Below are 14,093 nucleotides of genomic sequence, written 5' to 3'. Positions count from 1 at the left end.
GAAGCTTGAGACGTGGCAGTAGGACTTCTGTCCATGACTATTAGAGGACCAGTGCTGACCACAGCCTTGGAAGCTGAAATGGCAAAACCTAAAGGAGTTAGTGACACTGACACAAATGGTGCTTAACACTCTGGCTGACATTGTCAGTTATCATCAAATCAAATAAATATCATACTGACCAATGTGGGCATTTCCGTTAGATGAGCCTTTGCACTTTGAGCCACAACAGCTGCACACATCAACATCACCACTGAGCTCCTCCCATCTGTCATGAGTGATAATCAATAAACCACAACTAAAGGACTAGTAAAATACATTAAAAAATAAATAAAAAAAATAAAAAAAAAAAAATATATAAATTAGAAATCTCTCTAAGCCATGCCCAAATACCTGTGTTTTTGCTTGTTGTAGTTGCAGGATTTAGAGTCTGGCGTCACACCCTGGTCAGAGACCATTACGCCACAGTGAAGGTATACCTGAGGAGAGGAGGGGGGTTTACTGTATTCGGTTTACTGTATTCATACTACCATGCCCAGCATCAGAGGGGCCCGTTTCTGTTTTTCCACCTCATCCGCTCAACAGGTTTAAGACAGAATTTTGAGCATAAGAGAGATCACCAACTCACCTCTGGATTCAGGTGTGAGGTGTTGAGAATCAAGTTGACTGCATCCTCCCTCCTGAAAGCCACAAACTGGGCCGCGGCGTGCTCAGGTGCCCCGGCCGTGCACCTTGCAGAGGACGATAACCCCCCTCATTAGAACACATTCTAGTCGGGGGGGCGGCTGTAGCTCAGTTGGTAGAGCGGGTTGTTCAATGATCGAAGGCTCAGTGGTTCAAATCGCAGCTCCGACTGTCCACATGTTGAAGTGTCCTTGAAGTGTCCTTGAGCAAGACACCTAACCCCAAATTGCTCCCAATGAGCAGGTGAGCACCTTGCATGGCAGCTACTGCCATTGGTGTGTGAGTGTGTGTGTGAATGGGTGAATGAGAGGCCATTGTACAGCGCTTTGAGTGCCGCCAAGGTGGAAAAGCGCTATACAAGTGCAGTCCATTTACCATTTAGTCCCGTCTCTGGTGGGAAGCCATTCCCAGCTCCGGCTGCTTACCCTTTATTTACTATGACCCCATGCCTCGGTCGGGCCATCGGGTCAGGGGACGAAGAGACGAAGCAGGACTGAATGAAGAGGTGCTGGTCAAGGCCAGGCCTGGCGGTCGCTTGCAGGTGGATGAGCTGACCTCTGTGGTAGATGTTGGACTCCGCTGGATGGGTCCAGGATGCTGGAGGAACATCCAACAGGTCGAAGAGTCATGTCAAATCCAAAACACTAGTGAAATGGATTAGAATGAGCCGAACGCTATATCACTCACGATGCATTGCTTTCAAGGCAAAGCCCCTGTCCTTCTCAGAGTGGGGAGGGGATTTTAAGACATTGAGTGGACGGGGTCTCACCTCAGACCTGAAAGATTAACACAATCACACAATAAAGTTCTGTCACAACGCTAATTATTGGTAACATGATTGTTTTAAGACCACCAGAACAAACCTCTCTGGTATGCAGGAGAAGGGCATGCTGAAAGCAATCTGCCACCAGGTGAAAAAGGTGTCGCTGGGGATGAAGTGGAGCATGTTGGAAAACAACTCCAGGCCATTTGTAGTCTGTCGAGCAAAATATAAAACTTGCATCACCGTTTAAGACACTTTCTCATGCCTACTCAATTGACAGAAGTCATTGGAGATAGTTGGGTTTAATGGAACATTTAATGTAGCCAACTCACCACACGATTAGTCCCACACTGCGAGGGGAGATACGTGAAGACAAGTTGGTGCTCCTCATCTCCATTGCTATAACAGCTACCAAGTAGCCACTCATCTCCTCTCAGAACGACACCATTGAATTTCTTATCAACATGCACGGTCAGATGAGTTTTATTGCACGTCACCTGAATGTGGGGTATTTTCACAAGAGGCGGTAGTTCAGCAAGCGTGTGGAAGTCTGGTGCCCCAGACTGCCAGGAACTGAACATGGTGTCATATTTAGCGGCATTATCGCCCTCAGCTGATGGAAAGTCAGGAAAACGCCCAACACTGTGTAGGAGTCCCTGAGAAAACTTGACAACCTGCTCCTCCAATGTCGAATCAATGGGCAGAGAAGTCCCTATAGCAAAAAATGAGAGGAATAACCCCCAAGTCACCATCTTGAAATACAATAATTATTTTACCAAGTTGGAGGATGGTTCCAATTCTCTCAGCAGCCAGAGCCCAATTGTCGGCTACAGAAACTTCCAAGCTTAAGCCTTATGTCCTCTAATCGCAGGTGAAGAGAATAAACGCTAATTAGGCCACACCAACGTGCAATTACGCACGCACCCTCAACATGAGATGAATAGTCACGGCTACTTCATGGAAAGTGATGAAGGAAATGTGTCATCTGTGTTGACAGCTTTAGACATATTCAATATGGTCACGTGTGTGTAGGTTGTCTAGTCGATGGCATTAAGTGTGTAGCCTACACTGGAATTTACCTTTATTTACTTTGGAGGTTTGCCCTACTGCACACTGAAATTCAATCCTGTACATATTTACATACCATGTAGGCCTACTCACCTTTGAAAGGGAATAGGCGGGCCTTAGTAGAAGCAGGAAGATGTTGCGCATTCTGCGCTCTCTCTTCCCCATACAGGTGGGAGCGGAACGGGCAGGAGGTAGATCGAACAAAGACGAGTTTTACGAGCCAAAATGGCTTCACAAAAAGTTCCTAAAATGACTTGAGAGACACCGAAAGACAACATGGTGAATTTAGGTGAGTTTACTTCTATGGTTTATACATTTGGATTGTATGGACACATGTTAGACCTGTAAAGATATATAGACTATATATATATATATCAAAAAAATGAACTAACGAGAATAGCTGTTAAGCTTTTATGGGTGTGGTTAGAACCCGCAGAGTCGCAGTTGGAATAGGAGAACCCCTGTCATCTAAATTGCCATGTGATGCAGTGGAGTAGGAAGTTTCTTTAGTGTAATTAAAACATCTTAATATATCCGTTACCAATGATACCCTTATCAAAGTTGTTTAACTCGGTGTGCAAGGAGCTTATCTCAATAACCTGGACATATTCAGTGGTGCAATTACTGCATATTACAACCAAATAACGATATAGTAGCCTATAGCCTACACATCATGCATATGATTCTCTCAACCGAATTCATTGGACTAGAAGTGCTACATTATTGATAGCCTACTTTAATAGCAATACAAACTCGCTCCCTCAAGCCTGGGGATGAATGTTTGGATCAAATCAATGGCTCCACCCTAAGCTTTGTACCTTTTTGTTTAGGTGGGTGAGGAGGTAGGACTATAGGAAAGCCCCTCTACTTATGTGCCTCTCTTTGCCCTACGGGGGAGTGAAGGTGTAGAGTTCCTTGACCGATCCCTGTCTCCCTTTTCATAGTCATTGAATTCTATGTAGTATTTTCTATTTTGTAGTAGTTTCTGGCTACAACACCAGTACCAGTGCTAAAGGTTTAACCTGAGTCAAAGGTGTGTGTTGTGTGTCATTACACTATACATAGGCTAGGTTTAACCTGAGTCAAAGATGTGTGTGATTACACTACACATTGCCTTGTTTTCAAGTCCTGTCTTGTGGGAAAGTATGTCGCTCTGTCTCCTGTTGTCCTCCTACGCCTCCTGCAGATGATTTGCCAAGATGTCACCGCTGGCTTGACCTGATTTTCTTCTTTGCTAAAACCCACGCTGTGTCTCTGGCTCTCACCCAGGGTCACTGTGCACATGAGCACTCAATGGAGACTCGTGTTTTTTATTTTATTACACATTTTTAATATAGCCTACCTTCTCCACCAAAGACGTGCTCCCCTCTCTCTGTTTGTCTACTCGTTTGAGTTTTATTTTAAGCTGTGCTGGAACAGAAACACAGAATTGATAGGCCTAACAGACTTGCTGAGTAGGGCTCGTATCGCAGATAAAGACCGTGTCCGTGACCATGGAGGCTAGCGTTTCCCCTATGTCATTGTGATACAGGTGCGTGAGGTGGGGATCGGATCACCATTCTTCCACATGGAGGAATTAGCTGAGATCCACGGGTGATAGGCTACTTGGGCTCGTCAGTTGCAGGCAGGCCTAGGCTACTAATCACGAGCATTGTTCCAAATAACCTGTTACATTCATCCCCGCGAGCCCTGATGTGAATATTCTGAAAGCACACGTGTGGGTCACTATAGTCATTAATGTCAGACTCCCGCCATCCTCCCCTCCAGGACTGTGCTGCGCCAGCCTGAAAGACAACAAGGCCCTGATGAAGATGGGTCTGGGCCTGGTGCTGGTGGGCCATGTCAACTTCCTGCTGGGGGCGCTGGTGCACGGCGCTGTGCTCAGGCTGGTCAGCGTGCACCCGCTCCCCGTCCGCACCAGGACGTACGCTATCTCCAACGTCATCGCCCTGGTGGCCGGGCTGGTGGTGAGTGGCGGTCCGAGTCTCCAGAGTTGTGTGTCGAGTGCAGTTTCAGATTTATAGATAGTACATACTGTATACAATCAGTTTATTGCTCCATGTTTCAACAGAGATTTAAATGATCCATGACACTAACAGCCGACTCCTTTTGAGAACACAGAAATATCAGTAGGCCTATCATCAATATCAGTCTGAGTATGAATATCAATCTTTCAACACTGCCTCATTCAATGCACTTTAAAGGACTAGTTTGGTATTAAGCATTGGTAGCCCTAGAGATCCATTGTGCGTATATGCCCATAGAGATCCATTGTGTACTTAGCTGTGACATGAGCACTAAGAGTTCACAATTCATCAACATTTTTATATGGACCGTTGCACAGTATATGACCATAAATAACCTTAGAAGAGGGCTTATGATACTAAATACCAAACAGTTTGTGTTCCTAACATCATCTTCCTGTATCCACAGGGCATCATTGCGGGGATAACAGCCATTGTCCTATCCAAAAACAAGAAAAACAGGATTCTGGTGAATATGTCTATCCTTCTTCCTGACCTAGCTTCCCTCTCCACCTATCAGTGCCAGGCATAGATGTACTGCACAGTGCCGATCCTTGTCAGGACAAGCCCTCAGGACAGCCTCCTGCCTCTGTCTTTGGGTTAGGGACGTTGGGAGCAACCGTTGCTTGGGGAAGCTAAATGCATATGCAAAGATATGGTGTGCATATGCAAATAGAATCTGGCTCTAATACACATGCAAAACAGGAAACATGACCCTCCTTCTTAATGAACACACGCAAACACACACACACACACACACACACACACACGCACACACGCACACACACACACACACCTACACAACGTTACACAAGCTTATTTGTCTGTTGATCCATGCCCTCTTACAGAAGTGGGTCCTGTTGGTGCTCAGCTTCATAGCAGGCCTCCTGGCGACTGCGTCCATCGTGGGGTTGTCCGTTTCCATGGTGAATGCCATTGTGAACGGGGGGCGGAGCCTGCTTGCCCACTGCAAGTTCCCTGATGTTATAGACTTTTCCAGCGTGACCAACGAGTGCCCTTTCGACCCCACCCGTATCTATGTAAGTTTAAAAGTGAAAGCCACTAGCTTCATCCAACTGCTTTACAACTTTTCAATATCTGTAAGGAAGGAAATTACATTTAATTGAATGCTATATATCCTAAGAATCTTCTCAGTGAAGATTGAGAACCAGTAAGGGTCCTTATTTTGACAATAAAGAAACTGATTTACATGCCCACACTCTACCATGTCCCACCCCAGGGAACCACGGTGATCCTGTGGGTACCCCTCATCCTGATGTCTGTGGTCGAGGCCGTCTTCACTGGCCGCTGTTTCGTTGCCTGCACCTCCTTCCTCCGCATCTGTCCTTGTAGGAAGAAGCCCATCAACGCCAGAAGGGTAGGCCACGGTCTTCCTCCTCTCTCTGGCCGCGCTTCAGCATCGCTAGTATTGTGTCTGTGTCGGTCGCCCTTTCTTACACCCCGGCGGTCCGTTGTCTCAGGTGCGGATCAGAACACCGGATCAGAGGCCCCCACCGACCCGCCCGGCACCGCAGTCTGAACCAGAGACGGAGGAGGAGCCTGCAGAGACGGAGGAGGAGCCTGCAGAGAGACATGAGCTGCTGGATTCTCCTCCTCCCACCGAGCAGAGCGACTGGGTCTGAACCAGCAAACCGGTACCGCCTGGTAGACCGAGTCTGAACCAGCAAACCGGTACCGCCTGGTAGACTGGGTCTGAACCAGCAAACCTGCACTGCTTGGTAGGAAACTGTTGCCTCTTAACTACCTTCAGCACTGTGGTGTTATTGGGTGAACATTGATTTCATCCGTGTTAAAATATCAGGACCTGATATTTTTGAGCCAGATGTTTGTATGACGTGTTGTTTATGGTGTTATATGACTTTCCTTCTTTACAAATGCAGTGCTGCCACACACTGCAGTTACTTATTTTTTGGTGTTCCAGTATGCCTCAACTTTAAAATGTGAAGAAAAAAAACTGTACAGCGTTTTCTCTCATTATCACGTTACAAAGACATTTACCTACAGCATGTAGATTAACAAAGGATTGTATCCATGACAGATTTCCATAGCATTGTATATTTTATTGGTGTCTAAAAGTATGGTTTTACAGGTCATGGTACTTCACAGATTAATATGAAAAATGCAAGCACTCCTGTGGAAAAAAAACATTGTTGCAGAATAAAACCAAATATGTACAATTAACGTCCTGATGTTTGCCTGGATTCCACTTACTACTAGATTCATTCATTCATGACCTTTATTTAGTACTGGGAGATACAGATTAGACACGCCCCTTCCAATAGCTTCACATATAAACTCCCAACGAGCCACTTAAAGATGATGCAGATCCTCAAAAAACCATTGACAGCCCAATACAAGGTTGGAAGTCCCTTCCTAGAATTAAAGCAACAACAATACCATGTAATGGATGTATTCAATAGCGTGAACCATATCGCTCATCTGGGTTGGCTTTGCAGGGAATGTTCATACAGTATGACATGCTTCCAACTACTTCCAAAAGGCACAGGACAAAAGTGGGACTAAGTACACTATAATAGTAGCCTACAATAATAGGGGAGGAATACAAGAAAGTTGCCAACATTTCATGATTTAAATAAGTTAAATCCAAAAGACGTATAAAAAGCATAATAAGCAAATGTGCCCGGACGTTTAATAGACTACAGAATTGCTCAGGTTAAAGTATTGTGGATTTTATTTTTTAATTTTATTTGATTCTTTATTTAACCAGGTCTCTTTTACAAGGCTACAAGACTTGGACAAAACAATTCTGAACCAAAAGACAAAGCATACAAAACATAGTAAAAAAACACCTTTTGACTTGTAAGTCCATGAACAGCAATATTTTAAAATGTATTCTAGAAAAAAAACACGACAGCCCGTTCCAACGGGGCGCGTCATTAAAATGTATAGTCTTTAAGGGATTTCCATTGCAGCAGCCAGTTAATAGACTGGTCCGAGGACCCATTCAGACTCTGATTCTGAACAGTTGCATTGGCATTATGCAGGAGCTAGCGGACATTTTCAGGGTGTCTTGGACTCCTCTTTTGGCCTGTTGGGGAAAGAGAGGGAAATTAATCCACTATCAATCAATCAATCAAAGCTTTATTTGTATAGCGCATTTCATACCCAGAGGCAACACAATGCGCTTTACAGAGAACAAGGGAGGTGGGCATACGACCCACCCCTACATATTCCAGAGAGAAGCAAAAAAAACAGTATCACCCGGGGGCCACTCCATGATTCATCTTGAGGGGTGTGTGAGATGATAGGGTCACATCTTACCCTTTAGAGGTGTCCATCTTCTCTTCCTCTGGCACCTTCTCCTCCTCTTTCACTTCAGCTAGAACAAAAAAAGTGATAAATCAAAGCAAATCAATACATGTGGATATCTGCTTCTGATGACCTAACGAACTGAACCTTTCGAGTTCAGTAAAAAATCGTATTCACACAGAATAAAGGAGAAAGAAAGGAGAAAGAAACGTTAAATACCTTTTTCTCTTTTCTCCTCACCTTTCTTCTCTTCTCCCTCCTTCTCCTCCTCCGTCTTGGTTCTCTTGGCCTTCTTGAAGCTGGCGGCGTTTCTGCGGCCGCCCTGACCCTCGTCCTCAGAGTCGGAGAACTCCTCTTCACACGCAATCCTTTTGTCGTGGGCGCGGACTGAACACACACACACACACCAATTAATCTCTGTCTCAGAAGGTATCTCCCACCCATAAGAGGCCAGGGTCAGTATACTATAAACAAGGTTGACTTCTCACAAATCTATTTGTGATCCGTGTGTGTGTGTGTGTGTGAAGAAGTCATAGAGTATGATGATTTTATTGAAGCTCCTGTGTGTGTGTGTAAGTGTGTGTAAGTGTGTGTGCGCCTCGCTTACTGGAGATGCGTTTGTTGGGGTCCTCCTCCTCCTCGTCTCCACTGTCCTCCTGCACAGCGTCCTCTGGGATGGCCTGCATCTGGACCCCTGGGGCGTGAGGCAGCATGCGCAGGTTCTCAAACAGACGCTGCCTACATCACACACACACGAAAAAAGATTAATGGCATAACCCAAAACATTGCTCAGATACACACTGTTGCACCTCAACTCACATGGGAGATTACATTCATTATAATGAGAACTAACCTCTTTCAAAACAACATCATGTTTCTCTATATCACAGACTCACAGAGAGAGTAGAACAGTGATTTAAAGAAAAGAACTCACTTGATCTTCTCCAGGTAGTCGTTGGTGTTCTGGTTGGTCATGTTGGAAGGGCTGATGTGCAGCTTGAAGTCCGGCCCAAAGTACTCAAAATAGTCGTTGTATGGAAGCTCTGTGGAGAGGAACACGCCGTCAGCAGACAGTTCATTCCAGTACATGCCAATAATTCAGTTTAGCGCTGCAGTCATGTCAGATAAGTGTCAATAAAACTGCGATTGTGAGCCCAAAGAGGCTAAGTACGGCCGAGTAGAGCTGACCGTTGGGTATGGAGCTGTCCAGGGCGACGGCCGTTTCGTAGGTCCAGCAGCGGGCCACGTTCCTGATGGTGTACCCTCCCCCCCCCAGCATCAGCAGAGGCAGGTTGAAGCTCTTCATGTACTCCACACATTTGGCATGGCCTGGAAACAAAAAAAACACACAGAAAACCGTCGAGAGCGCATGAGATAACGTTGAAATTAAAACAGGCGATCGGCCTTTGAGTCGACAAGCAGAAAGGTACAGCGGTTGAAAGCGTTGGCTCTGTGCGAGGCGTGACCTTTGATGGTGAGGTTGAAGCAGCCGAGCCTGTCTCCGGACAGAGAGTCGGCTCCGCACTGAAGGACCACGGCGCTGGGCTGGTACATCTCCATCACCTTGGCCATGATCTAGCACACACACACACACTTTTTCAACACCTGGGATGCGGTCAAACAGAGACACGGCTACAGCAGAACTTGAGTGTGAATGGTAAGGGGAGGACATGTCTTATCCTATATGATCATAAGCGGCGACATGAGGTATTTAAAAACGTACAGGTTTGTCATGTTGCACTTTACATGTCGGAAGACAACAAGATTGTATGTTGGACATGCAATTGGTAACTTTGAAATAAAAAATGTATAACAAAAAAAACAAAAACGTACAGGTTTGAATATGGCTTCGTAGGACTCGTCGTCTATCCCATCCCTCAGGGGGTAATTCACAGCGTAGTACTTCCCCTTCCCTGCGCCAATATCCTGAAGAAGAGACAACAGAAGAGTAACTCCTGTAAGTTCATTAAGGTGACTGTATTACAATACAGATGAACAAATATAACCATTGCCTAAGTGAACGGCCATTCACTAATGATTTCTACTTCATTGTCCGTCCCTGGCAGCCTCCACTCACCCTGAGGTCTCCCGTCCCAGGGAAGTACTCTCCGTACTTGTGGAAGGACACGGTCATGACCCGGTCTGTGGTGTAGAAGGCCTCCTCCACCCCGTCACCATGGTGGATGTCAATGTCTATGTACAAGACTCTCTGGTGGTACCTGAGGGGGCAGAATATCAATATCACAATTAATATTAGTAAATGGTACTTTTTTTCCATTTCACCGTTGAATGTGGGTCCACCAAATGCCCCAACAGACTATTCACAATCTCTACCCATTTCTCACCATTCCATATTAAAACCAAGAATGCTGTTCAGTCACTGGAGGGCCGTTTGTACTCACTTCAATAACTCTAGAATAGCCAGCACTATGTCGTTGACGTAGCAGAACCCGGAGGCCTCGGACTTCTTGGCGTGATGCAGGCCTCCAGCCCAGTTGATGGCGATGTCGGTCTGCTGCTTGTTCAGCTTCACGGCACCAGCTACACACAGAACAGAGGTGAGGAATCAGAAGAAGACGCAAGCAATATCCCGGTAAGATGCGTATCCACATACCTGTAATAATCAGGCAATGGGGATAAACTGGTAAGCAAGGGAAAGAATTTGACGCAGTCGTACGCTTACCAACAGAGCCCCCCGTGGAGAGCTGGCAGAACTCAAACAAGCCGTCGAACACCGGGCAGTCCTCTCCCACGTTAACTGGGATTTGGAAAATAAGGGACACAAGGATCAATCAAAGTTTAAGTGGGCCATTGTTGATGCTACTGTAGCTGTATGTACGATTAAAGATTAGGACTGTTTACATCAGAGGTCTCAAACTCTAATTGGCTTGGGGTCACTGCCGGTATCATCATCTTATAGGAGGGCATTCAAGTTCAAGTACTACTAACTATAAGAATGCGCCTCAAAATGTCATGTTTTATTTTCATAACTATGCCTCTACAATAACTAACAACATAGAAATTCCAACAGCGGTTTCTATACATTTGTATATATTTTAACAGTAAGTGCAAATCTTTTTTCCTTACTTTTATCTTGAATAGCCTACATTTGTACTTCATTCTATTTCAGCTTCAAGATGTGCATCACTGCTGTAAGCCTGCCCTGCACCTGTACTTTACCTTGTACATTTATTGAAGTTCAAGTTTGTTTCCATTTCTTGCCAGACACGAATAGATTTTAGGCTACTATTCTATTTCTTGCCAGACTCTTATCTTAAAAGACTGCTGAGCTGTTAGCCCTCTCAGCTGTGTGGCTTTCCTCTCGTCTCCCTACGACTCACACTGTTCTCCATGTTTAGTAATGAATAACGCTTGACATTATATTCCTTTAGAACGGTGACTTTTTTCTTGCATATCAATCAGGCAGGTAGCATTTCCATTGAACTCCACAAAAAATAACAGTGATGTGCATCTTCTTGAAACTGTCTGTGTTCCTAACGTTAGTTAACCATGAAAACAGCCTCTTGGTGGCTAGCGGCATTCCGTTCAGTCGCGTGTGAATTGATTTCACCTGTGGCTGTATGCAGAATAACAGTCACGCACAATAACAGCATTTAGCTCCATGTTTGAGCAACTCAAATTTCTCATTGTATGCCTGCCTGCCGGTGCTGTGTACAAGTTATTTTGCAGGCCGGATTACATTATATTTTTGACATTATGTCGTGTGCCGGACGGAGGGGTGGGCCGGGCCGGAAATGGCCCGTGGGCCGGGACTTTGAGACCCCTGGTTTACACAGACCTCATCAAAGTCCCAGAGTTATCAACAAAGATCCAACACCCCCCCACTCCACCTGTGAGTGACCCTATAGGCTGAGCCAAACTCACATCTCTGCATCTGTTTGCTGTACTCTGACATGTTGTCTGGCCGGATGGAGCGCAGGAACTTGATGTAGTCGTCACTGTGGTATTTAGTCATCTCCTCACCATTGGCCTTGTGAGGACGCTAAAACAAACATGGAGGAGACAAGTTTTTTACGGAAGCTTTTACAATACCAAGCAAGACCAAATGAGTTATAAAAATAATGCATGACGCGGGGGCCAATTACCTCCATGGGTTGGCCTCCACGAAGTGCATTATTTTTGGAGCACACAGCACGCTCATGATCCCGCTTATACCATGGCCACTTGCCAAAATATATGTGCAATTTACTCATAATTTATACATTAAAATATTAATTGTTGCTATGGAATTACAAACGGTGATCCTATTCCCTGGAGGAACAGCGATGACATCCAATAGTTAACATGGGTTTGGAACTGTAAGTGAAATGGAAAGATATCCACAAGCTTCGCAAACGTAATCTCATGATCTCTCTCCACATAGACAGCCTGTGAGATCACATGAGGGTTGCGAAGCCAGGCTAGTGATACCATAATAACTGAGTGGATATCGGTGGATATGTGCTTTTTAAGTGAAAAATATCTTCACTTCACACGAGTAACAAAATAATATTGTACCAAAATAATAGTCTGTAGATGCGGTAATGTAGACCGAGTGAAAGAAGTCTGTCGCAATGAATGGTCCCTGGCAGGGCGGCATCCCGGGGTATAAACCTGAATAGTATACCGACCTGGACCAGAGCTAAGTTAGGGTTGGGGTTTGACCGGTTTCTGCGTTTATGGGAACTAGCCACGACCATTATTATATTCACTTACATATATTTCCATCTTCCTGTAGAGGCCATAGTTCAACAACAGGTTGTGTGTCATGCGAATTCGGTGAGGCTTCATGGGATGCCCCTGGCCATAGTAGTAGTTCCCCACATCACCTGCAAAAGAGGGGAAATCCTATAGGTATTAGGTACTGCTGCATATTATCTATAAAGTGTGGTTAATCAAACGTTTAGTGAAACCTCCAACTGCATCACTCAAAGTAAGTTATAAACATACTGCTAGAATGATGAGAGCAGTCACTCAAGCCTAGTACCAGACTGAAGGCTATCATGGATTAGCATCTTTTTTTTTTCCTGCTCGACGGAACTGTTAAATTGTTACCAGCCAATAAATGTACCCGAAATAATTTGCTAGATTTGACTGAAATAACTAACCCAATTGAATGTAAATTAACAACTTTGCAATAACGCGCTATTTAGTTTAGAGTCCAAGCAAACTAGGAAACAGCTGACCAGCGACGAAGCATTGGACTCTGACTACTTCCTGCAACGGAAACATTCCTTACTAGTCAGAATCAAGTTGAATGAAGAGTTACAATTTATGTGGCTTGCATGAAATACATGCATATATTCGAAATAAACACATACAAAGTATGATAACAACTAGGGTTTCAGTATATATTCAACTATATTGTTCCATTTAACGATTCCAGCAAATAGACTGAGCCCTAGTAGCTTGGATGCTGTCTATATCACATCAGTGGATGCTGCCAATGTGCTTGCCCTCTTTTGTCCCAGATGGACCTCGCTGGTAAATCTAGTATTTATCAGCTAAAATGAGCACACTAACTATCTAACGTCGATGGGAACTAATGACGGCTGGATATTGTTAAATGCAATTTGGTTATTTGACTAAGCTAATAGCGAGCTAGCCGATAGACCGTGTCATGTTATAATCAATGCAAGACCGGGGATGCTGAGAACGCTCGCGCATCCGAGCTAGCTAGCTAACCCAGCTAGTATGCTAGCTAGCATGCTAGCAAAACCCAAAATAAATAACAGACCATTTCCTACAACCTTGACTAATTCCCCGTGCTATGCATACGATCAATTAATAGACATATCAATACATACCATCATAATAGTAGCAAACTTTTTTCTTTGTTCCTTGAGAACTCAGCGCCATTTTACATTCTTTTAGCACGCAGCCAGAGGAAACAGCGGCAGGGACTTCAAGTGGCTCAGCGGATACTTAGTACAACATCACTCGAACCAATAGAGAGAGAGGGTCGGAAAAAGAGGGCGTTGCAAATAGATCCCGCCACAACAAACATAAAATAAACTTCTTATGACTTGCTTTATTGAGAGAGTGTAGGCTATATATATGTTTTATTCCTAGAACGATTATCAATTGGTCGATTAGCCTGCGGTTACACGGACATCTCATCGTGGTTGGCATTTGTTGCATGCTGACAGTATGCATGTAAAGCTCAAATAGCCTACAAGATCAGAATAGGCCTTGCCTGTGGGATACAAAAATATGAAAGGAATAATGGATAAAAAGCAAAAGTACGCTGAGATGTATATACACTG

The 14,093-nt window shown here is 44.7% G+C and overlaps 2 protein-coding genes across 3 annotated transcripts; one reads left to right on the top strand and one right to left on the bottom strand.

Moving 5' to 3' along the window:
- Positions 1-2,746: 2,746 nt before the first annotated feature.
- tmem54a (transmembrane protein 54a) lies at positions 2,747-6,179 on the top strand (the record flags this gene model as incomplete). Its single annotated transcript, XM_084438388.1, has 6 exons — positions 2,747-2,801; positions 4,280-4,479; positions 4,946-5,005; positions 5,385-5,576; positions 5,777-5,914; positions 6,018-6,179. Exons 1-6 carry the CDS (start codon positions 2,789-2,791, stop codon positions 6,177-6,179), a joined length of 765 nt encoding a protein of 254 aa, XP_084294514.1. The 5' UTR covers positions 2,747-2,788.
- A 441-nt stretch (positions 6,180-6,620) lies between these two features.
- On the bottom strand, positions 6,621-13,741 carry LOC311309365 (putative histone deacetylase 1-B). 2 transcript variants are annotated; one of them, XM_084438605.1, is made up of 14 exons: positions 13,635-13,741; positions 12,544-12,656; positions 11,713-11,830; positions 10,511-10,585; positions 10,230-10,368; positions 9,905-10,046; positions 9,661-9,753; positions 9,294-9,402; positions 9,016-9,156; positions 8,762-8,870; positions 8,435-8,565; positions 8,047-8,214; positions 7,840-7,897; positions 6,621-7,606 (listed from the first exon to the last, which is right to left on the bottom strand). In XM_084438605.1, the coding sequence occupies exons 1-14, from the start codon at positions 13,684-13,686 to the stop codon at positions 7,579-7,581; spliced, it is 1,476 nt and encodes a 491-aa protein (XP_084294731.1). In that variant the 5' UTR covers positions 13,687-13,741; the 3' UTR covers positions 6,621-7,578. The 2 variants fall into 2 exon arrangements, with proteins under 2 accessions (XP_084294731.1, XP_084294732.1); XM_084438606.1 differs by having other exon boundaries at positions 8,068-8,214.
- Between the last annotated feature and the right edge of the window lie 352 nt (positions 13,742-14,093).

Source organism: Borostomias antarcticus (assembly GCF_949987555.1).
Source record: "Borostomias antarcticus genome assembly, chromosome: 5".
Lineage (NCBI taxonomy): Eukaryota > Metazoa > Chordata > Actinopteri > Stomiiformes > Stomiidae > Borostomias > Borostomias antarcticus.
Note: the sequence above shows the minus strand (reverse complement) of the source record. Positions and strands in the feature narration are given on the sequence as shown.

Excerpts from the sequence above, each read along its gene's own strand:
- LOC311309365 (XM_084438605.1), bottom strand. The coding sequence starts at position 13,686 with ATGGCGCTGAGTTCTCAAGGAACAAAGAAAAAAGTTTGCTACTATTAT. Across the intron at positions 10,047-10,229 it reads GCTATTCTAGAGTTATTGAA|GTACCACCAGAGAGTCTTGT; the intron begins GTGAGTACAAAC and ends CTGCCCCCTCAG. Across the intron at positions 9,403-9,660 it reads ACGAAGCCATATTCAAACCT|ATCATGGCCAAGGTGATGGA; the intron begins GTACGTTTTTGT and ends TGTGTGTGCTAG.